The sequence below is a fragment of the Diabrotica undecimpunctata genome, chromosome 10 (genome assembly GCF_040954645.1).
Source record: "Diabrotica undecimpunctata isolate CICGRU chromosome 10, icDiaUnde3, whole genome shotgun sequence".
Taxonomy (NCBI): Eukaryota; Metazoa; Arthropoda; class Insecta; order Coleoptera; family Chrysomelidae; genus Diabrotica; species Diabrotica undecimpunctata.
The window spans coordinates 72,758,750-72,783,625 of NC_092812.1; the positions used below are offsets into that span (position 1 = coordinate 72,758,750).

Below are 24,876 nucleotides of genomic sequence, written 5' to 3' on the forward strand. Positions count from 1 at the left end.
TTCTTAAATTCGTAACTGTGAGCTCATAAATCGTAGTCATTTTTACTATTCCACTTTTCCGACATCACTGTAGTATTTTTATTAATCTAATTTATTGTCTTTATTTATTATCAAAGTTTCTACATTTATAACACTTACAAGTTTATTAAAGACTTTATTACAATATTCACTAATTTATTTTTACATTTATATTCGAACTAAAAACTCGACTTCAAAACTAGAACTAACTGTCTTAAATAAAAGGTTCCTCTATATTTATACTAAACAACCGTTATTCTCGAAGCGGCGTTGACCTTCCGGAACTTACTCGATCGTCGTGGAGCCAAACAGGTCTTTTAGCGTAGGGGACCCGTAGATCTAGAAATTCTAGAATCTAGAACTAGAAATTTCTGCCGGCAAGTATATGATCTGGAAAATACTTGAATGAGAAAGGATATTTACAGTTCAAATACTATGAGTCATTATTTAACGTAACAATATGTATCTATCAAATTGGATATTTTCTAAAATCAGTTTCATATTGCCATTATGTCTCTTTCATGTTTGAAGAATGGGTCAAAGGAACTGGGAGGAAATGGTTACCGTTATGCAATAGAACAGCCTTAAGGCTAACTTTGGATGAGTTTATAAAGTTTTTGTTTATATTTTATAAACTTTGTCTATAAATAAACGCCACTCTTCTAGTGTATGCTGATGACCTAAATTGTTCATTACTGCTGAAATATCATTACAATGCACTAACTCTTCTTCTTGTGAGAAAAATCCTCAAGATATTCTTGCCTCTTTCTAAAGTAACATACTTTAGTACTTGTGCCAAGTAAATTCCAACCCTTAAGGCACGACCCCAACAGTTCCGCTTGTTTTTTAGATAAATTTAAATCACGAACCAAATCATTAAGAATTATTGATCTGGTTCAGGATTTGTACCGTCACTAATATGTAGGTATGTTGAAGATTGTTAGTTCTTAAATATACGAGACAGGCAAGATCACTGAAGGCAAGTTGGGATATTTTAAAGTATGTCTTAACTCACTTGTTATCCGTGTTGTAATTGTAAAGCAAAAGGCAAACATCTACGAGGCAAGTTTAACTATGCAGATGACATCATTTAAAAGAACTGTGGCTTTAATGGAGCTTACTGTTTGAGAGACCACACAGCAGTAATTGAGCTTGATGCAGACTTAATTGGACCATATGGGTAATTTTTTTATTTTTAGTTTTATGAAAAAAGGTTATTCTTTATAAAAAGTTCTAAACGATCTAAAACCTAGAATACAATCATCAGATATTAAATTTTTTCAGTTTTATACGCGGTTTGTCGAAAAAATATTTATAAATAAAATATGCCCAAAAATGTACAAAAAAAATTTATAAAATATTTAACATTTGATGATTTTTTTATTTAAAAAGACAAAGTCGCATCCACCGGAAGGTTATTAGCGACATTTCTATTTGTAACAATATTAAATTAAACACTTGTAACAATCAATCATTGTAACAATTTATTACAATTTATAAATAATTAAATATTTGTAACAATTAATTACGTTAAATTTTGTGTAATATGTTTGTACATTTTAAGTAACCTAACAAATTGTCCGGAAAAAAATTTTTGTCAATTAATGCTTTCAGGTTATTTGAATGTCTTTGATTTATATATTTAGGACAGTCTATCAAGAAGTCTTCGTTGATCAAGGATTGACTTTAGTTTGACTTTAAAAACAATGGGACTAGTTTCATGTTTATTATATATACTTAACGCTGTACTGACTTTGGGCTGTTTGGCAGTCCAAGGTAGATAGTAATTGGAATTTGTTTAAATTACTGTTGGGAACTGAATGATCAGGTTAAAACTATATAATCGGATTCTCTCGTAGTAAGGTTTGGGGGCACGGGGCTTATTATTGTAAAAATTGATATATTTGTTATTAAAAGTATTACAGAAGAGAGGTTTGTTTATATTTAGGCTATAGATGTGGCATGTGGTAGAGGTAAGTATGTTCTTCGGTGGTTCGCCGGCTTCTCTCAGTATGCTTTCGGAGGGAGTTGTCCGGAAGGCTCCAAGTGCAATTCTAATACCAGAGTTGTGTTGTAACGATTATATTTTGCCTACCATAGGGTAAGATTATGGGGGTAGAATATTGGGGATAGAAACTACTGGGGGCGAAGATAGAGCAAGCAAAATAATCGTTACTTGGGCGAACGGCATTCAGGGTTTGTTAGGAGAGCTGGGGTCGTGGATAAGTAAATGACAAAGGGGTCGGATTTGAGCAACTACAGAAAAATGAAACAAAGGGGTCGGATTTGGGCAACTACAGAAAAATGAAACAAAGGGGTCGGATTGGGGACAAATAAAACAGAAAGAAACAGGAAACACCTCTAGTAATTTATAAAGAGCGCCACTTCGAGGTGCCTAATTATAACCATTACAACAGCTAGTTGTAACTAGGGAAATAATTATCAGAAATGCAAAACATATATTTTTCTTATTAAACCCAAAAAAATGTTAAGAAACAAAATTTAACATTTATTTTTGTGTCACCACAAACAGTTACAAAATAGGACAATACAAATTTACTACAACAAATAGTCGTAAAATACAAAAATACAAAAAAAAACTTACATGTGTCATCTGTTTACAAATTCCAGGAGTTGGAGATACTACATAAACTTACAAATGTTACCGCACAGAGATTAACCTTATTCTTTAAAACAAACAAAACAAATAAATATCGAAAATAATAATGCTAGCTGTCATATATTAACATTAAAATAAAAAAAAACAATTAAAATGACAGCTAAGTTAAATCATAAAATGTACAATTTTTTTAAGAAAACAAAAATTTAAATTGTTACGAAAGCAATTATTGTTCTAAAAAAATGTCTGTCTTTATTTGAAAATTGAACAAACAATAAAAGTTACCTGGATGTCACAATCACTCATTAAATTGTAAACTGGACTTCTTAATTAGGACGAATACAAATCTAAGGTTGAAAGTTGGGGTACTGGAACACACCTTTGAGTCGGCTTCTTAAAAAAACTGGAACCATCGTAGCTCCGACTAACCAAATACATCTGCTCATTATCGCCTACATTTCAAACCTCCTTTTAACTGTAAAACTGCCACAAAACTACTTATTTTCCATAATAAAAGAAACAATAAAAACACATTTACGAATCTGAAGAAAATTAGGACTAACACGGACACCAACTGTCTTTGACAGTGGCTCCTGCGAGAGTGACGAAATCATCTTCAAAAATTGATCGCATAAGTTGGAATAAACAAAGCACTTTGGGTATAAACAAAACACAACGGAAATTAAGACGTAAATTATTAATTTGAAAAAGCAATATCGGGCGGTTTGAACAAAGAAATATCAAAGAATTTGCGCCTGTGACATAAACAAACAATAAAATGATTTAGTATCGACGGCGACGTGAAAAGAACGAAATATTATTTGGGTCTTAAATTGGAAGATACTAACTAAGAAATTATACGAACATATATAAGGGGATTTTAATTTAACACATATACGAGGGGATTCCAATAAAGTTACAAATGCTACAGTGTATGCTGTCAAGTTTTGTAAGCAATGTTTTTGGAGCAGATGCATATGCAATTGATCCATAATCTAATTTAGGTCTAATTAGTGTTTTATAAATTATCAACAGAGTTTTCTGATCTGATCCCCAGTTTTGGTTTGCCAAGGTTTTCATTAGATTCAGTCTTTTTTTTTTGTGACATGTTAAAACTGTTTGTTTAATATGTTCCTGCCAAGTAAGTTGTTGATCGAACCACATACCTAAAAACTTTACTGTTGGTTTAAATGAGAGGATGTTATTATATAATTTTAAGGTACCTAGGGGGCGTTGATAAAACCTTTTTGGAGAAAAATATTTGATGATTGTGTTTTAGGTTTTAGAACATGCACAACTTTTTTAGTAAGAATAACTTTTTTTCATAAAACTAAAAATAAAAAAGTTTCCTATATATTATGGTGTCGACTTAATTTGACACACTGTATAGGTATAACACATTTGTCGAAGTCCCAAGGACTTGTATAATTAATGGAAGATGTAAAATTAGTCAAATGACCAAAGAGACTGCTTCTAAAAAATCTATGTTTTTATATCTTTCTTTTATTTTTATTTTTATTTTAAATAACTCTCCTTGTACATTTTAATATCCCCTAAATCAACAAGAATCTACGCCTATGTTAATAAAATGATTATTGAAAACATTTTCTGCTAACTTCACACCAGCTAGTGACGGCTAAATAAACATAAGACAGATCTTTCAAAGTAATTGTTTAATTTCAATTGTTATGAATTGCTTGCTTATCTTAGGATTTAATTTAAATAACAAGTGTTTTTAAATAATTTAAATATCTTATTTCTCTAGGAACCTAAATAATTTCATATATTGAGATATTCCGATATGGAATCTTTGGAAATTGATGACTTCCTGGAAGAACTTTAATTAATTAATGAGTTAAGTGCTTATCAATTATGATTCACAAGAATTAAAAATATGAAATTGTACCAAATCATAAACAATACACAAGATGTCTGCATTTAATATAAAACCATCAGGTGGATGGATTCATTCTGACAAGCTTATTGCAAAGCAAGGGGCTACTTATGCTGTGAAGGTAATTTTCAATATTTATTCCTCAATTTGATACATAATCAAAACTTAGACAATTTTATATTATATTATAAGATTAAAGTATTCAGTACCATGTACCATAGTCCAGACATAAATTCTTTAAATGTCTAAATTACCAAAACTATGTAAGTTCTTCTGGACCTTCCCTTTTTTTCTTTCAATTTGTATCATTTTATTTGTGATGTCAGAGAGTGTAGTTAAGGTATATGAACATCTTTCATGGCTGTTCCATGTTGCATAGCTAACTTCCTTGTTTTATAGGTGGGTATGGTAAAATTTCAGAGTGAAACTAACATAAACTGCGACCAATGTAAATTTTGGAAAATATCTTTTAGCCAATGAATAAGACAAAAACTAATAAAAGACACTTACACAAAATCTCATGCATAATGAACAAAAGCATAATATATATAATAATTGAATTTATATGTACAAAGTTAACTAAAACCATTTCTTGAAAAACTATGTTATTTTGGATGTTCCAATTTTTTGAGTTTCTTTCATGCTGTAGAATCCTATAGTAATGCTTTGATAAGTAAATTCATTTATTTGAAAAAGTACAGCTATTTATAGAATTTTGGACATACATCAACAGAATGAACCAAGGAGAATACAAAAGCAAGTGATGAAATCTATAAGGTGCAGTAAAAGAAGACAAGGAAGACAAAGAAACATGGACAAATCATATCATAGATTAGGGAGAGAAAAGTGAAAAATGTTAAGAGATAAGACTTATCAGAAGACCAGAAAAACTGAGAGAATGGTTATAAGAGAAATAAGAACTGTGCCTATACCCTGAAGGGAAAAGTAGTTTTAAGAAACGCAAAAAAGTAGTTCTTAGTAGTAGTAGTAGAAGTAGTAGTTAGCATTTTCCCTTAATTTTATTATCATATAGTATTTTGTTATTAATTTATTGGAAATGTGATGATAATATTCCAATCCTTTCAATAATTCTTAGCCTATATTGAACACCATTAACCAATAAAAATATTCAAATTCATTTATTGATGTACATAATTTTGCCCCCGCTCTTTTTAACAAGCACGAGGTTCTCTTAGGTATACAAGGAGGGCACAGTAAGAATTCGTAGAGTCCCATAGGCCAATCTACAATCATCCCTAAACTCAATGCTTGCAAGAACTCTTATAGCCTTACATTGCAAACCAAAGGCTCTAGGCATTCCCACTCAAAGCTATAGATTAAAATTGCATATGTCAGATGAGAGTGAAAAATGGCATAATAACCTGTTTGTAAGACCTTGTGTGAAATGCCTGATGCTAGATTTCTGAGCACATATATGTTCTTTACAAGTTTTTACTCAGATAGTCAATATGTTGACTCCACTGAAGCTTGGGGTCCAGGTGTACCCAAGAACTTCACACTTGTCAGATCTGCATTTTCAGCCCAGGTGTCCCTAACAGCCCTGTTGGTATTTGTTTCATTAAGCAGAAGCCTGTTAACACAGAACCACTCTTTGGTGTCTGACAGTGCAGAGCTGGAACCCCTAAGGGAGACCTCAAGTGTGTCAGCTGCAATGGAGACAGTTTGTCATCAGCAAAGAGTGTGCATGTAGTGTTTGATTCCATGCTTGTAAGGTCATTAATATATGTTAGAAATAGTATGGGTCCAAGGACAGAGCACTGAGGAACACCAATATTAACAACACTCTCTCGACAACACCTCAGACACTCTCACAGACTGTACCCTGTTCTTGAGATATTTTTGGATCAACTTGACACTCTGTGGACAGAAGTTGTACCTCTGTAGTTTTTTCTGGAGTATCCCATGGTTCATACAATCAAACACCTTACTTAAGTCACAAAACACAACAGTGTTGAATTGCATCCTATTAAAGGATTCCTAAGATGCGGGACACTAGGTCAAGAATGCCAAGAGTTGTGCTCCTTTCCTTCCTGAAACCGAACTTTGATCCTGGGAAATAATTGTGACTTTCGAAAAAACTTGTTATTCACAAACCCATGGCCTTTTCTACTATTTTAGAGACAACTGGAAGCAATGCGACAGGCCTGTAATTCTCAGGGACATCAATTAAATAAATATTGGATAATTGTGTAGAATGGATGAATGTAATATCATTTTATCCGATTTTTATGTAAAATATATTTGCTAATGGTAGATTTTTGCTTTAGTATGTGGGATGCCTGGAGGTTAAAGTTTCCATGAAAAAATTAAATTTCAAAACAAGATCTGGTGTTGCAAAGTAAGTATTTTTTAAATATTTTTTGTCTCACACATTTGTGATATATATAGAATTAGGTATTAGGAAATATTACTTTCCAGTTTATTAATTTCACAATATACAAGTTTAATGAAAATACACATTAATAGACCAGGAGCTGTAGGTATCTTGGTTTTATGAGAATGAGTATTAAGAAGTTTAAATGATTCAAATCTGATTGGTCTTAAAGTAGATATCAGATTATTGTTTTAGTTCAAATTTAAATCTTTCTAGTTGACTTTGCTTCATATTACTGGGTAGCTTATTATACAAGATGAGGTCATTTGAGTATATGCTTCTTTGTGCACCAGAAGTTCGCATTTTTCCTGTACGAAAAGTTCCCCTTTGCCTAGTATGATAGTCATGTATGTCTGACGATACCAGCAATTAGTAACGAAAGAAGAAAATTAAATAGACAATCAGGTCTCACAATTCCAGCACCCGATTTTTTTGTTGTGGGTGCATCTGGTGCTGGTCCTGATTCTGGTTTTGGTGGCTCAGGGTCCTGTGCAAACGCAAATTGTACCATGATAACGGCGATTATGCATATCAGTAATATTCTTTGTATTGACATTTTCTTCAATGTCAATGCAAAGTTGATATAACAATCTAAAAATTGTTACATCAATTGTATAATGTTTTGCTTTCTGTTTTGTGTGATTATTTTTATTGAATAAAAATAAACTTGTTATATTATTACACAAAACATATATGATCTTGCAGGAATTTTAGGAATCTTGTATTTCATTAAGGAAATATGATATTTCCATAATATCACATTTATTGGGACATTCATTGCATATTGTTATGGTTTATATTTTTTGTTAGTTACTTATTGAATAAAATTAATTGTGTTATATATATTATTACTCAATACTTCATACTTATTTCTACTTACAAAAATTGAATGTATTCCCGAAATTTGAAGAAAACTAAAAATATCTCGGAAAGTAATGAGTTTAGGTATAGGAAATTCTATATAAAAATTAAAGAGTATCATAAATACAATATTTCTAAAAAAATAAAATATAGGGTGATCCATTGAAAAAAATTGAGAAAATCGTAATTTTGTTTTGTAGTTCACCCTGCATACAAATTTTTGTCAACGATTTTAATTAAACTTAATTTAAAAACTACAATATATTGTTTACTTTATTATATAAAATAAATAATTGTTTATGCATTACTTCTTTATATACATGGTGTTGATTTCATAGGGATTTCAAAATAAAAATGGTCATAACTTGTTAAATACTCTGTATAATAATGCAAAACCCAATACTATAAGAACAAGAAATATGAGAAGAATATAAATTTTAAAAAATATATAGGATGTCCCATTTAAAAAATTGTATGTTTGCTATACCACGTAGTTATTAATCACCCTGTAGAATTCCACGTATTTTCCAAGTATGGAGAATATGTATGCCAAAAATTTTTTCTAAATAAGATTTTTGGATATTCTATACCATAATGTAATTATCGACCGATGTTGCACTAAAAACTCACCCTGTATATATATATACAGGGTGTCCCATAATTAATTGGACATTAGCTAATGGGTGATAGCTGACATCAAAATAAAGCGTTTAACCTGAAATTGCTTAGGAAAAATGTTGCTAGTTTTCGTTCTACAGGGAGATTCATTAATATTTTTTTATATTATTTTTATGGATATATTGAAAACTATTCAACCGATTTAAGTGAAATTTGGTATCTTGCTATTATTTAGTATGCTTAATAAGAAAATGATATTAGTTTTACCATTGACACTAGGTGGTGCCACCTACTGTAACATTGGTTCATTAATGGGGCCATAATTTTCTTGTCCGCCCTGTATAAACATTATAGGAAAAAAAACATGAAATAGCATTCAATTCTACACAAAAAAGGTATTCTTGTTTCAAATAAAAAAAGTACACCGTTTTCGAAATAAACGTATTTTGTTTTTCGCAAAACAAGCAGGTACCTAGGTATGCTGTGAACTTAATGGCAAAGTCAAGGCGTAAGTACGAATTTGTTTACTATTTATTGTCAAAGTGCAGTGCGAGTCTATTATTAAAAAAGAATATGTGTGTACTTTGTACGCAGGTAAGAAGTTATACTTGTATTATATGACTTCAACGAAATTAATATATTTTAAACAGTTTATTTCTGTTTTATTTAAATATTAAACTAATTTTAATACTTACAAGTTTCCTAAAAATTTTCTTAAATAATACCGAAAATAAAAAAAAGTAAGCAAGGCAATAACATGACATGTTATGTTCCTAAGCGGTCACCCATCCAAAGTATGACCCCGGTAGACACTGCTTGACTCCCGTTTTCGAGCGACAACTGGTGTAGCCAGTGTGCTATGGCCGTAAAATTCATACTAAAGTGAATTATTTTGACAGATTATATCCACAAATAATATTAAGATTGCCTTTTAATCTTCTTATCATCATATTTTAATATCTATTATCCTATATCCGACGAAGACAAATTCAAAGACACAAAAATTATAAAATATATTTTTTTCACACTTTATTTGCACTGATACATACGTAAATTCAAAGATTTAGCAACTAGCACATTTTTATAAAAATTCACTCTCAACATTTTTCCCAATTGCACCTAAAGAAGTATAACTTCAAAAACATGAACTAACATTCAATTCTACACAAAAAGGTACCTAGTCTTCTTTCACATAAAAAAAGTACACCGTTTTCGAAATAAACGTATTTTGTTAATGATGCATGTCTCTATTTAATTTTTTGCAAAACAAGTATGCTTTGAACTTAATGACAACGTCAAGACGTAACTACGAATTTATTTATTATTAGTTGTCAAAGGTAACTACGAATTTATTTATTATTAGTTGTCAAAGTGCAGTGCGAGTCATTATTTGTCAAAGTGCTATTAAGTTTTTTATAAACCACTTAAGATAAAGGAAAAATGCCACGTCATAGTGAATTTTCTAATGTAGAAATGCGCGATATGATCTGTTTGTATGCCCAGGAAAATTTTTGTTCTCGTAAAGCAGCTGAACTCTAATAGAAGGCAACCAAACCATAAAAATATTAGATCATTGTTCGACAGATTAGGCGAAACAGGGTCATTTCATCCCAAAAACAGGAATGCTGGAAGACCGAGAGTAATTGATACGGATATGGAGGATGAAATTGTTGTGCGTGTTGCAGAAGATCCAGAAACCAGTACAAGGCTTGTTTCTGCGGCCACTGGTATAAGCAAATCTACGGTGTCAAGAATAATACGGACAGAAAATCTGTATCCGTATCGTTTTACTCCAGTACAGAATCTTTTACCACATGATTTTCCAGCAAGGCTCCGATTTAGTCAGTTTATGTTGGGGCGGCATTTAGACGATCCAATGTTTTATAATAAAATTTTATTTACCGATGAAGCCACATTTACTAGAAGGGGTGTATTTAACTGGCGCAATAGCCATACCTACGCGACAGAAAATCCTCATGCATTTCAAGAACATCATTTTCAACACGAGTTTTCCATAAATATCTGGTGTGGCATATTTGGGGATTGTATTGTAGGACCATTCGAATTACCAACTAGGCTTGACGGAGTAACGTATCTAAATTTTTTGAGAAAAGATTTACCAACTCTTTTAGAAGACATACCTCTAAATTTGAGACGGAACTCTTGGTACATGCATGATGGTGCACCACCACATTATAGCCTAGAAGTTAGAAATTATCTAGATGAAATTTATCCTCAAAGGTGGATTGGTAGAGGTAGTGTATACCCATGGCCAGCACGCAGTCCCGAACTAAATCCCCTAGACTTTCACTTGTGGGGCTACCTAAAGTCACTTGTTTATAAAAAAAAAATAAATAACCGTCAAGAGTTATGGCAAAATATTGTAGAGGGAGTTAACGTAATTAGGGCCCAAAGAAACTCATTATTTAAAATAAGACAAAACTTACACAAAAGATTTAGATTATGTAGTTTATCTAATGGTGCACATTTTGAACACTTATTGTAATTTTTTTTCGTTTCGTTTTGAATTATTCACTTTGTTAATTGTTTTATATTCACTTCATTGTTTAATTTAATTTCTGATTTTTTTAAAATTTGTTACTGAGTCAAAGGTCTAATAAAAATAATTGTTTCAATCATATGCATTTTGTTTGCAAAAATTATCTACTACTAATACATTTAATATTCACTTTTATTTAAGATCTTTTGAATAATGTTTGAATTTACATAAGTTTTTGTAAAATTTTTTTATTTTATGCACGTCTCTAAAAAATACGTTTATTTCGAAAACGGTGTACTTTTTTGATTTGAAACAAGAATACCTTTTTTGTGTAGAATTGAAAGTTATTTCATGTTTTTTTCCTAGAATGTTTATACAGGGCAGGAAAAAAAATTATGGCCCCATTAATGAACCAATGTTATAGTAGGTGGCGCCACCTAGTGTCATCGGTAAAACTAATATCATTTTCATATTAAGCATACTAAATAATAGCAAGATACCAAATTTTACTTAAATCGGTTAAATAGTTTTCAATATATCCCTAAAAATAATATAAAAAAATATTAATGAATCACCCTGTAGAACGAAAACTAGCAACATTTTGCCTAAGCAATTTGAGCTTAAACGCTTTATTTTGATGTCAGCTATCACCCATTAGCTAATGTCCAATTAATTATGGGACACCCTGTATATATATATATATATATATATATATATATATATTTATATATATATATATATATATATATATATATATATATATATATATTTATATATATATATATATATATATATATATATATATATATATATATATATATATATATATATATATATATATATTTAATAATTATTTTTCAATTCCAGGGAATGTATCAACAGAGTTTGTGAATACTCAAAGTTAAAAAATATAGATAAGAAACGAAAAGTAGATAAAAAGGTCTTAAAAGCAATAGTAGAAGTGCCTAATTTGAATTATGCTGGCATGTATGTTAACTTAAACGTGTCTAGTATAAATTTAACACTTACATGTATAGAAACTAATCAAATAATAGCTTGTCATGAAATGCCTAGAATATCATTTGCATCTGGAGGAGAAAAAGTAAGTACTTTTTTTTATTGAAATTGTGTTTATACAAATATATAAAACATACTAGGTATAAATTTCTACTTAAATTATAATTCTATTTTTTTCTTCTATAGTAGAAGCCATAGTTAGAATGCAGTGTTGGTCTTATGGCGCGCAGCGATGCCACTCATGTCGGCACAGTGGTAGGTGTGTGGTAGTTTGGCGATAGACTGAGAAATTAGAAGAAAAAAACAAATTAATTCTATAAAAAATGCCTGTATACATAAAATATCTAATACCTCGTAAATATTTATATACATATATACAAAAAAATGCAAGTAGTTTACTCTATACGACACAATAAATATATAGTACCAAAAAAACAAATGAGCATTAATTCTAAGATATTTCTCGTTAATTAATACTAATCGAAATCCATATCTAAATCGTCCTCATCCTCTGAATCATCTCCTATATTAATTATCACCGGTTCAATATCTTCCTGCAAATTGTCCACCGCAAACATTTTTTCTTCTACTTTCTTGACTTGGTTCACATAATTATGCCACTGCTCTTTAGAATACGCGTTGGTAAGCTTCTTTTATCAACCGTTCTACCGTTTTTTCTTTAAAATCGACGTTGTTTGAAGCCACATACCTTTTCACTTGACTCCACACCATTTCAATTGGGTTCAGCTCGCAATGGTAAGACGGCAGTCTCAAAATCTTAACGCCATATTTTTCCGCAATTGGTTCAATTTTGTACTTGTCATACTCTAAATGCGGCGCAGTATCCAGTAATTCACTTTTTAGGTAGTCTTCCTCGAAGAAATGTTCTTTTCGATTAGCCAATCCTTGATTTGCCTTTTGTTCCACAGTTTTTTCGGGAAATCAAATTTGCTGGAGTGGTAATTCGCGTTATCCAAAAGGACAGTATTTTCTTTGTCTTTCGTCAAGTTTGGAATTAACGTCTTCTCAAACCATTCTTCATATAGATCCCCGTCCATTTCGTCTGGTAATCAGCAGTTCCCTTCTTGGCCAAGAAAATTAATTCGGCCCATGCCACAAAACCAGTTTCGCTTCCCGCAAATTATGAATGTTCTTGGGAAAAACACTTTTTTAAAAACTGAACTCACGATTAAAACTTTTATTTTCGACAAAGATTTTAGTAACAATACAATAAATAAAAATCAGACTGAAAATATTGATTTTTACATGGTGTTTTTATAATTGCTGATCTTGCTGTCCGATACGTCGCAATTCAGTCCAGAATGTTCAAGCGGTAGCCCCGTGTTGAATCCACGCGGTAGAATTCACTGGATGGTAGCGGTCATTGTACTGTAACTCGCATGAAGAAGAACAAACCGAGGACCTCTTTGGGTTGGAGCTTTCAGTCTAGTAGACAGCCCTTTTATGAAGGCATCTCGTGGATTCTTATCAAATTTCTCATATTCAAAACCCATGTCATTTAGTAGCCTATGAAATGTGGTTTTTGAAAAATCATAGACAATTTTCCTTATTCGAGATTTTACTCCCTCATGCTAAGTATTCTCACGTGAATTGGACTGGAAACTTGGTTTTTCTTCCTTTTTTGTATCGGTTTTCGAAACTTTTTCCATAGTAACAGTCAAGCTGTCACCATTTTTTAAGTTCAGATGATAGTTCAATAGATTTAACACCACACGTTTTACTTGCACACTAAGAGTCATACCCAAATTCACGACAGATACTGGCGACGGCTCCATGATGTAGAACTGAGCTTTCATAGTTTTTGTCAACAAGTTTTTGGTCTAATGGCCAGTACCCAAATCGACAAAGAGACATGTTTGTTTTATGTAGACAATGGGGATTAAAACTGATTCGCTTCTCCTAATGACTTTATAATGATCTTTATTTCTCAAAGAATGTGTTTACAATGGAAGCTATTAAAAATGGATAAATATAGATAAGCTATCGAAATGAGTTTTTGATATATTTTACTTTTTATACAGTATTTTTCTTCACGTTATTGTTTAGTTCGACAATGTAACTCTCTTATTTATACATCGATGACTGAATCATGCTTTAGTTGAAACAATAATGGTAGTCATTTATACAACCGTAGGCAATTGTTGTGTGCGCGTATATTCCAGTGCTATGATTCTTAAATCCGGTCCTGATGCGCCGCTCGGGGCAAACCGGCAACATGGTCGGCCGTTCTCCTGTGAGAAATACATTGCCTATCTTACCTGAACTGCATTCTAACTGTGGCTTCCAGTATAGTAGATTTAACCACCATATTATTTTCATCCACACATTTAGAATGTTGATATTTATTAAGTAATATTAATTAAGATCATTTCGAAATTACGCAGTGAAAACTATTTAATGATTTCACATACTTTTGACCTCTGTGTTCAGTTTTATATTTTGTATTTCAGGATGCACTAGATTTTGTAGGATATATAGCCAAAGATCCAAATGAGATGCGAGCTTGTTATGTATTGGAATGTGGAGGAGGTTTAGCAAAAGATGTTATATCAACTATTGGACAAGCTTTTGAGTTGAGGTTCCAACAATTTGCAAATAAAACTCCTTTAGGGTAAGAATGGCAATCTGTACTTTGCACACTGCTACTCTGAAAAGATTTGTGGTTGTTGTGTTAAACCATCTACGTAGATGTTCAGCCAGGAAATCCTTCGACTTCCTGGTCCTAATTTTCCTTCTACTTTTCCCTGTAAAGTTAGTTGCAACAATCATGATGTGACCTGTATTTAATTTTGCCTGTTTTTATTGTGGTTAACAGCTCTTTTTCTTTTTGTATTCTTAACAAAACGTCCTGATTAGTAACGTGGTCGGTAAAAGATATCTTCAGCATTCGACGATAAAGCCATATTTCGAAAGCCTCAATTTTCTTGCCCGTAGCTTCTGTGAGAGTCCACAACTCAACTCCGTACAACAGTATAGGAAAGATCGCAGGAAGTACATCGCAGTAACCTGATTTTTATAGGTATTGATAAATCATGACATTTGAATGGCTTAGCCACTTTTTGAAATGCAGATCTTGCTTTCTCTATCCTATATTTGATATCTAGGAAATGGTCCCAATTTTATTTTACGTTTGTTCCAAGATAAGTGTGTGTTTCTACTCTTTCTATTTGTTGACTGTTCACACTGATTCGTCCGAATTGCTGTTCCTTCTTAGAGATCATCATACATTTTGTTTTCTTAATTTTTAGTGAAAGTCCATATTTCTGACTTACTTCAGTTATTCTATTCAATAACTCCTAGAGCGATAACCAATAAGTGTCAGCGAATACCATCGTGTCGTCCTTGTATCTGATGTTATAGATACATTCTCCGTTAATTCGAATTCCGCCCTCTACCGCTTCTTGAAAGATTTCCTCAGAGTATATGTTAAACAGCAGGGGTAATAGTATAAATCCATGTCAGACCCCTCATTTGATTCTGATATCATCGGATTTTCTCGCTTCTTACGGATAGACGATTCCAGTAAAGATTTCTAATAATTATTGTTTATAGTGTTTATTCCAATATTTTTTAATATCTCCATCAGCTAGTCATCCGAAAACCAGATTATGTATGGCTGATTTTTTCCTCACACAGTTTATATATCCTTTGAGGTAGATTTTTAGAAACAACTTTAAAATATGGCTCATTAAGCTGATACTGCATAACTTACATATTCTATTCATAGCTAACTAGAAATTTTCATCTATAAACCTTATTCATGTTTTATTGATCTTAAAAGTTTAAATTATTCTGTTATTTTTTCGTACAGTCACAGTTTGTTGTTATTTATTGTTTTATTTTATCAAATAGTTTGTTATCTTTTGGCTCATGATTGTTAAGTTTTATAAAACATTACATGAGTCATTGGAGTGAAGTCACCTTTTGTGCTTTGCTTCAGTCTTCATTTTTTGTTCTAATATTTGACACTAAATAATATACTTTTAGCTGCACGCCTTTATATATGTATGCCCTACATCAAGATCAGCTTAAGAATTCATTTAAAAATAAGTTTATTAAAGTCAATAATACACTTTAATTTAGCACAAGTTAATTTTAAGTTCTTTTCTTTTTTTGTCTCTTATATTTATCAGTCTTTAGTTTACATCATCTTTACTTCAGAGTCCTATTAGATGCTATGGTGTAGTTGTTTAGTACTTATTTTCAATTTGACGAAGGTTTCCATTTTGATCTTTCACTTAATTCTCTATTGATGTACACTTCTGGAAATTTCATTCTGAAAATTGCACACTTCTGGAAATTTTTCTATTATTTACAACTATATCACTTGTACATCAATACATAATATTGATTCCATTTGTATTTATATTGTTTTCTGTTTTAGTTTAGGCGCTACAATGGGCCACTACTCAGGTTCTACAGGTGGAGATGCCGAGAAAGATTATTACAACGATTTACCCGGAAAGGTTCCTCCAGATGTGTGTGAACCTCCACCAGTTCCCCCTTTACCCTCTCTGGTACCACCATTCACAACACTACCACCGGTTCAGAGTCCAAATCTCATAGATTTAAATGCTGATATAATTCCAGAGGGATCCCACCATGATTATGTCAATGATAGTGTAATTGTTGTTAGAGAAAGGGATGTTTTTGATATGCGTAAGTATTTTGTCTATTTTAATGAAAAGAGGATACAAATTTTACTTATATCGTTTAAGTTTTACAAACTTTTATCTCAACTCTGCAATTTCTTTGCATACAGATCACGACATTGTTTTATTGACCATACAACACAATGGCAATCGCTGTGACATGTTACACGTTTCCACCTCTATAATCATTTCGCAGTAGGTACGAATTGTCGTAATTGTCACATTGACATTAAAAATTTCAAACGAAGTTCTCAAAGAATAAACAAATAATAAAATGCCTATTACGTTGTATACCGTCCAAGTGCATTTAACATGGTACTTTCAGGGTCATTCGATATTGATTTATTTATTATTGCCTTCGAAAATAGACACCCACCAAGTGTTACAACAGTTAAAAATACCATTAAACATTTTCAAACTTCGGGATGTGTAAACAGTTGTAAAAAGTGTAATGAAGGTAATGAACCACGTGTTAGACCTGTCGATGAGGAGCGTCAAAACAGGGATATTGATATTTGTGCTTTTGTGGAAGCTAGTGAACCCTGCAATAGTGTACAAATTGCTAGGGAAGTTAACGTGAATGCTCGAACTGTCCAGCGAGTTCTCAAAAGCAATGGGTATCACTGTTCTAAGAAACAACCAACACAAGAACTGTTTGCGGAAGATAACTTTAGGCGGATGGAGTTTTGTGAAATTATATTAGATAAACAGAAATTTTCTGACGAATCTTCATTTTCATTACATAAAAAACAATCCATCCGTTGCAAGGTATCATTCTCGGACAAATAAGCACCTAAGTGTTGCAGTGCGAACGCAGCATCCGCATGTTTGGATTGGGATGTTAGGCGACCATATTGTCGGTCCATTTTTTATCGATGGAAACATAAACGGGCCCAAATATTTACAACTTTTACAGAATGAGATCATTCCGGCAGTTCGACGCCTTCCCATTAATTTTCAGGAGGTTTATTTCCAACAGAACGGATGTTCAGCTCACAACTCTAGAGCAACTATTGACTTCCTCAATCAAACGTTTTCTGATCGACTGATAAGTACACGTGGTACAATTAAATGGCCCGCTAGATCCTGTGACTTAGCGCCAAACGATTTCGGTTCTCTGGGGACCTCAGCCTTTCGTAGTCTATCCGTTTATCACAATTTTCTCAAAAACACCTTAATTTTCATTCATTTTACTCAAATTTAACAGAGCCACCTACAACAATTTCATTTTACTATTATAGTCAATATAGACCAATAGTTCAATCAACTTACCAACTTATAACTTAATCTTTTATTTTCCTATGTACCTAGTGTTGCTGTATAACAGATAGGGCCTTTTCTCAAGTTATAAGTTGAGTACTTTACGACCAATATATTACAAAACCACTTTCAACCATCAAATTTTGTCCATTTCATATACTTGTCAACACACAAAATATAACTACTTCACTCAGTTTGTCAACATCCAATCAGATATTTATATTCATGAACTTGCAACTCAAGAAGTTTTACATTTTCCAGGTACCAAATGTTTTTTGACATACAGGGCCTAATATAATTGAGTTATAAGTCAATTTTTACATGAACTTTATATCATAATAGTTTTATTTCATTCATTGAATAACATCCTCACATATTAAATATATCAATTCCTACACTTTTTCAAGAACCCAACTTTCCACCTGTGTCTAGTTTCCATTTTCCAGGTACCAAATGTTATTAAAACATAAAGGGCCTTATATTAGAATCTTTTCATCACACCACTTGACACTGTATAGTTGGTTGCCTAACTATAATCACATAATTTTCTCACCACAATTTCATTTCACATACATAATTTATAATAATAACATTGATGGTTGATACTGTTATAATTTTATTTTATTTCAACTTTCACAATTTTAAACAACGTTGGCTTCTGTCTTAAATAGACATATACACTTACACTGACTGCTCTGTCATAACTTCCGTCATAACCTGCCAAGATTGTCATTTCAATTCAATCAGTTGCTTTGACAAAGTCCTCGTAGACATACCGTCTCAGGACTTGCAACTTAATGTATATGTCGCCATGTTACCAATCCAACGGTAACTTTAACATCTTAACTGTAAATTAGACATAATGTAAACTAAATTTCATTTAATAATTTTTAAAGGGTTTTTACCCACATATTTAGTGGCTACATCCATGCATTAACTAGTAAGTATTAACCACATTTTACATTAACCTTAGTCAAAACTTAAATTATTTCATGTTCTTTTTAATTAAGTGGTTAAATACTATTTTAGGACACTGATGGTGGAATACTTATTCCGAAAACGTTTTGTCAATTCAACATAGCCCAACTGGGTTTTTATATACCTTTTTATAAAGGATTTTATTCAAAATTTTTTTAAATAAGGTATACAGCCAAATACAGGAACTTTGTTTCCTTGTGGATTCCAAACGATTTCTTTTTTTTTGGGTTTTCTACAAAGAAAACATTTATAGGCATCAGTTTGAAAGGGTCACAAACCTAGTCGAATTAAGGGCAAAAATACTTCATTTCTCTGCAAGCATTACACCAGCCCTACTCCAAAATATGAGGGAGTATGACAGATTTGGTTACTGTTTAGCACAAGGAGGTGGAATATTTGAGCCCTTAATTCATTAATCTGCTTTCCTAATTTTTATTTTTTGTTAGGTACATTTTACGAAGTTTGTAGGTTTTTAATTAGGTAGTATTTTTTATGTTTAAGTTTGGAAGAATTTTGTTGTTTTTTTTTATTTAAAAGTACAAACGATTCTTATTCTGATTTTTTTTCTTCTTTCTTTTCTAATTGTTATAAGCTTTGTCCATAAAATTTGTACAATTTTCATTGACAATAAAGCATATTACTTATTTACTTACTTATTTATTTGTATTGCCATTAAGGTTAAAAAATAACCAAAAAATTAGTTTTAGAGCATTGTAATAAATATACTCTAGAGATGGGATTGCAATAAATCTTAATTCCTATGGTTAACAAAACAATGTCGTTATCTGTATATCTCTTACGGTTAAAACCAGGTTGTATTTTCGCAAGTTTTGTCACTAACTAGTGACGTAGCTATCGCCGTATCAGCCGTATAAATTATACGGGACCCTTGACATACAAAAGTTCAATTTCAAAAATTATTCCACTATTTCACTATTATAGGTCGTATAGTCAGTCTTTTAAATGTAAAGCACAGGGTTACGATGGAGCAAATATTATGTCGGGTGCATATGGAGAATTAAAAGAACTTATAAAAAAACATTGCGCCAAACGCAGATTACATTCATTGTTTGGCACGGCACATGCATTAAATATCATTTTTAAATTTAATTTTAAAAATTATATACTTATTTGCTAATACAGTCCTCTCTCTCTATAACGATATGCAAGGGACTGGGAATTTTCATCGTTATAAGGAGAGATCGTTATACAGAGAGAGACAAAATTCGGTACTGTAATATTAATAATACTGTACTAAGTAACCTATTTTTATTTAAAAAAATTGATCAAAACGAATATAAATTAATTAAAACTGTATTGTACACTACATAGATTTATTAAAGAATAATATAAGCAATACAGTATAAAAAATGACTGTACAATTAAAACATGTGTACTGTACAATAACAAAATAATATGCTGCTGTAAAATTTATTTAGCCTACATTACCAAAAAGTGTCAGCATAAATCACTCAAAAGCACTCATATCGTCTTCCTGGTGGATGAAGAATCGATGCAGTACTTTTGCCGCATCCAATGCCTGCTGAGCGCTCGGAGCTGGTTCTGGCTCTGCTTTCACTTCCGGGTTACTGTTTTCTTCTACACGAACTGTAGGATATCCTCGTCAAAAAGTCCAGGTGTTGTAGCTAGATTTTCATCAACTTCTTCAAAATCTGTTAGATCTTCTGGTACGTAGGTGATAATAAGTTCAAACTGTCTGGCCCAAACATCTAATGGCAGGTCATCTTCACCATCAGTCAATCCTTAATCTTTCAGCCACCCTGTATCTTTGAAGGAATGTTTTATTGTATTGCTCGTCACCTCGTCCCAGGATTTACTAATCATTAGGATGGCGTCAAGAATGTTAGTTTAAGATCGCCATTGTTCTCAACTAATTCCATCAAAAGTCTTCTCTGTAATGGCTTTTCAGACTCTTGATGACACTTTCGTCCATGGGCTGAAGGACACTCGTTGTGTTTACTGGCAGAAAACAAAGTTCAATGTTTTGAAGGTCGCACAGTACATAATGGGCAGGACAATTGTCTACAAGCAGAATAATTTTTTTCCCTGTAAGCTCGATATCCCACTTTCTTATCGCTTCTTCAAAAATTTCCAAAGTCATCCACGCACTCTTGTTTGCTTTATAGGTTACCGGTAGATTTTTTATGTTTTTAAAGCAACGTGGGTTTTTCGACTTCCCTATCATAACAATTTTCGCATCACCGAACCTGTCATGTTAGCGGCCACTAAAAATGTAATGCGTTCCTTAGAGAGCTTTACACCAACGTACTTTTCCGATTTAAATTTTAAAGTTCTGTTTGGTGTCATTTAAAAAACAATCCAGTCTCACCAGCATTCAAAATGTCTTCTGATGCATATCGTGCCTTCAGTCCAGGACACACGTTTTCTAGCCAATCATCCATTAGGTTTTTGTTAACATCGCAAGCCTCTCCGCTGATTTGTCCGTAGTTGATCTTGTGCCGCAGCTTCCACTTGCTCAGACAACCCTCAGATGCCTTGAAATTCTTAATTCCAAGCTCAGTTGCAAAAAACTCAAGCTTTTGTCCTGACCACAGGCCCAGAAAGTGGAATACGGTTCATACGCTGCTGCTTTAACCACTGAAGCAAAGCGCGATCTAAATCTTCGTGCTGAGATTTCCGCAACTTCTTACTGCTACCGCCCTCCATCTCCGCTTCAAGCCACTTTTTTCTGTCCTTCCATATCGTAGCCATAGTTGACTGAGACAGCCCAGTACGGCGAACGACATGCGATTACTTTTCACCTGTCTCTATTACTCGAGTTATCGATAACTTTTCCTACACCGAGAACAATTACGCTTTTTCGAAAACATGTTGACTGTTGACACACTGAGACACAACTCAAACTAGGAATGAAAAGTCGTCAATAGATGACAACATCTGTGTGATAACAGTTAGGCACGCCACCCGAACAATAAAAGCGAGTCACTTAATCCTCTGATAAGAATGAGTAAAATGGGTGGCCGCATTCCTTAAGCGCAAAAGAAAACAACTGCTGGATAATGACCTTGCCACTTGTGACTCAGGTAGTCTGAACTTTAAACAAATTTGTCATCGACACTATTGAACGCTGAAAAGTCATCGCTATAAAGAGAGAACGATATCGGTATAGAGAAAGAATTAATACATTGTCCTTATGACGAACCAACCAACGTTTACTATTTTCATCGTTATAGAGGAATTATCGTTATATAGGGAATCGTTATAAAGAGAGACTACTGTAGTATAAAACGCTGGTCAATGTTCAGTAATGATAAATTGGAAAAATTTAAAATTACTCTCAAGAAAGTATGTCCTACTAGATGGTCTTCAAGGTACGATGCTTTATTGGCTAGAAAAAAATATTTACTGATAATAAAAACTTTGTATAAAATAAATTTAATTTCTACTAAAAAAGGCGAACGTAATGGGTGGTGTAAAAATATAATTACTGTTTTGAAAAATTACGATTTTATAGTGCTTGTCGCCTTTTTTTCATTATTGTTTGAAATAATCAACCCTGTTTCCAAAGCTCTACAGCATGAAAACAATGCTTTATAGAAAGCTGGTATCCTCCTAAGTAATCTTTTAAATAGGCTGAAAGATACAAGAAATCAAAATTCATTTGACGATTTGATAAACGAGTCTAAAAACCTAGAAAAAAGGGGGGTTAACAACCTTTTTTTTTTAAATAAAAGACACTACAAGTAACAAAGCGATTTTTTGAGGAGTTATCAGAAGACGATAGGATTTCAGACCTGGAATCGTATTTTAGGGTCAATATATATTATTGCTGTTTAGATACATTGATTTCTCAAACCAAAGGTTTCAAAATATCTGTGACTTGAGTAATTAATTTGAAATATTACAACCCGAGAAACTTTTATCATTTCCAAATCAAATTATAAAAAAGCAACTCTAAGGACGGACTGCTAAATACGATAAAGACATTTCATTTTATGAACAGATACTTGCTTTAAAAATCTGCTTGCAAACTGAAATTCAAAAAATTCAATCTGTTAACACTTATCCGGGCAAGGTGGGTCCAACAGGTCCGAGATGTACTTGTGAATTAATATTTTTTCTACAAAAGTTTTCTTGCATTTCATTATTTTGTGCAAATCCTTCAGGTAGACGCACCCTCGAGGTAGACCGCATACTATAGTAGCACCTTTTTTTAATCTAGACAATTTAAATTTAACTTTAAAAAATGAAAAAAAAAAAAAAAAAGAATATTAGAAATATATGGGTAAATATGAATAGTACATTCCAGACCGGTGGTGGGCCCAACGGACCCGAGTTGCTCGGTTACGCAAGTAAAATGTGTTCGCCGGATAAGGGTTAAAGAACTATTAGAACAGAATTATTAATGATAAAATATAATAACCTTGTTTAAATCTGTTTAAAATTAATTAAAAACTACCTCAGGGCTTCTTTGGGACAGGAACGACTATTAGACTTGTCTATAGAAACCGAAAATCTAGAGAAATCTAAATCTTCTTCATATATGGACGCTTTAATAAATAAGTTTACCGAACAAAAGGCGAGAAACGTTTATTTTTCAATACTTTGGGTAACATATTATTGGTTAGCAGGAGCATTTGTATTTGTAATTATATTTGTATACTTTATAACTACATTTAATAAATATTTTGTTCAATACCAGCGTTTTTGCTTATTTTGTTGAACATTTTTTAAGACTATCTCATATCAATCGTAGAAAAGGGCTCCGCTGCATACTTAAATACGGGGCCCTGTCGGGCTAGCCATGCCACTGTCACTAACGTTGTATAACAACCACATTTGGTATTATGTATTAACTAAAATGTGTTTTTTTAGAACCATTTACCCATACATCGAGTTCAATTTACGAAAAAAGCCAAGATCAATTTAGTCAACTAGAAAATGAAATATGGTTTCACGGACAAATTAACCGAGCAGAAGCAGAAAATTTACTTCAAAAAGATGGCGATTTTCTCGTCAGAGAATCAACGAATACCTTAGAAAGACAGTTTGTTCTTTCAGGAATGCAAGATAATAATAAAAAACATCTGCTTTTGATAGATCCACAAGGAATAGTAAGTATACTGTTCGATTACTGTAGAAAACATACATACCTTCAATAGTCTTGACTATCTATTCATTTTTGTCTAATTTAAGGTGAGATCACCTTTTTGTACATATGACAATAGTATGATAGCTAAATTTGTATCCGCCTGAAGATATTCTGAAAACTTTTAAGCTTGTCGTTGGAGAGATAAGGATGGGTTGTGGTTTAACATCCCTTTCTTATTCTCCGCAGTCGCTCTGTCGGGGTTGTGAGAACGTAGATGTTTTCTTTGTATTCCTAGTTAGCAATTGTATATATATAATAACGGATTTATTACGGCTGTCGCCGCTTCTCCGCCCCCAATTTCCATCTTTTTCTGTCATATGCAGTTGCCTCTTCTAAGTCTCTTGCCGCCATTGCTTCATCAATATCGTTGCGCCAACTTCTCCGTGGTCGTCCTCTCTTTCTTCTTTCAGGAGGGATCCATTCCAGTACTCTCCTAGGCCATCTGTACTCTGGCATTCTTTTAACATGTCCGAACCAGATTAATTGCTTTCTTTCTATGTCATCATTGATATTTCTCTCCATTTTCATTTCGTTTCTTATTTGTTCGTTTCTAACTCTCTCCAGTTTCGATCTACCGCAGCTTCGTCTCAGATAATCCATTTCTGTCGTCATAAGTTTGTTTCTATTAGCTTTGGTGATGTCCCATACTTCCGAACCGTAAAGTGTAATACTTTGAACTATACTACCGTAAATATGTTTTTTGGTTTCTCGTCGAATTGTTTTTTGCCAGAGAAGAGAGTTTAAGGCACGGGTCGCTGCTCTGCCCTTGTTTATTCTTTCCCTGATTTCATCTGCGCTATTTCCCTTCTTGTTGAAAATGACCCCCAAATATTTGCAGGATTGCACGCCTTTGATTTTGTCGTCTTCCAAGACTAGGTCACATATTTCATCTGTTCCCACTGAGAGAT

General features: G+C 32.6%; 1 protein-coding gene across 1 annotated transcript in view; it reads left to right on the forward strand.

Moving 5' to 3' along the window:
• Positions 1 to 4,253: 4,253 nt before the first annotated feature.
• Positions 4,254 to 24,876, forward strand: part of Shc (SHC-adaptor protein) — a 28,388-nt gene continuing 7,765 nt past the window's right edge. The window contains exons 1-7 of the mRNA XM_072546677.1: positions 4,254 to 4,303; positions 4,404 to 4,653; positions 6,821 to 6,891; positions 11,774 to 12,008; positions 14,395 to 14,555; positions 16,329 to 16,603; positions 23,692 to 23,930. Coding sequence (XP_072402778.1) covers positions 4,567 to 4,653; positions 6,821 to 6,891; positions 11,774 to 12,008; positions 14,395 to 14,555; positions 16,329 to 16,603; positions 23,692 to 23,930 — 1,068 coding nt within the window. The 5' untranslated portion in view covers positions 4,254 to 4,303; positions 4,404 to 4,566. The remainder of the gene's footprint in view (positions 4,304 to 4,403; positions 4,654 to 6,820; positions 6,892 to 11,773; positions 12,009 to 14,394; positions 14,556 to 16,328; positions 16,604 to 23,691; positions 23,931 to 24,876) is intronic.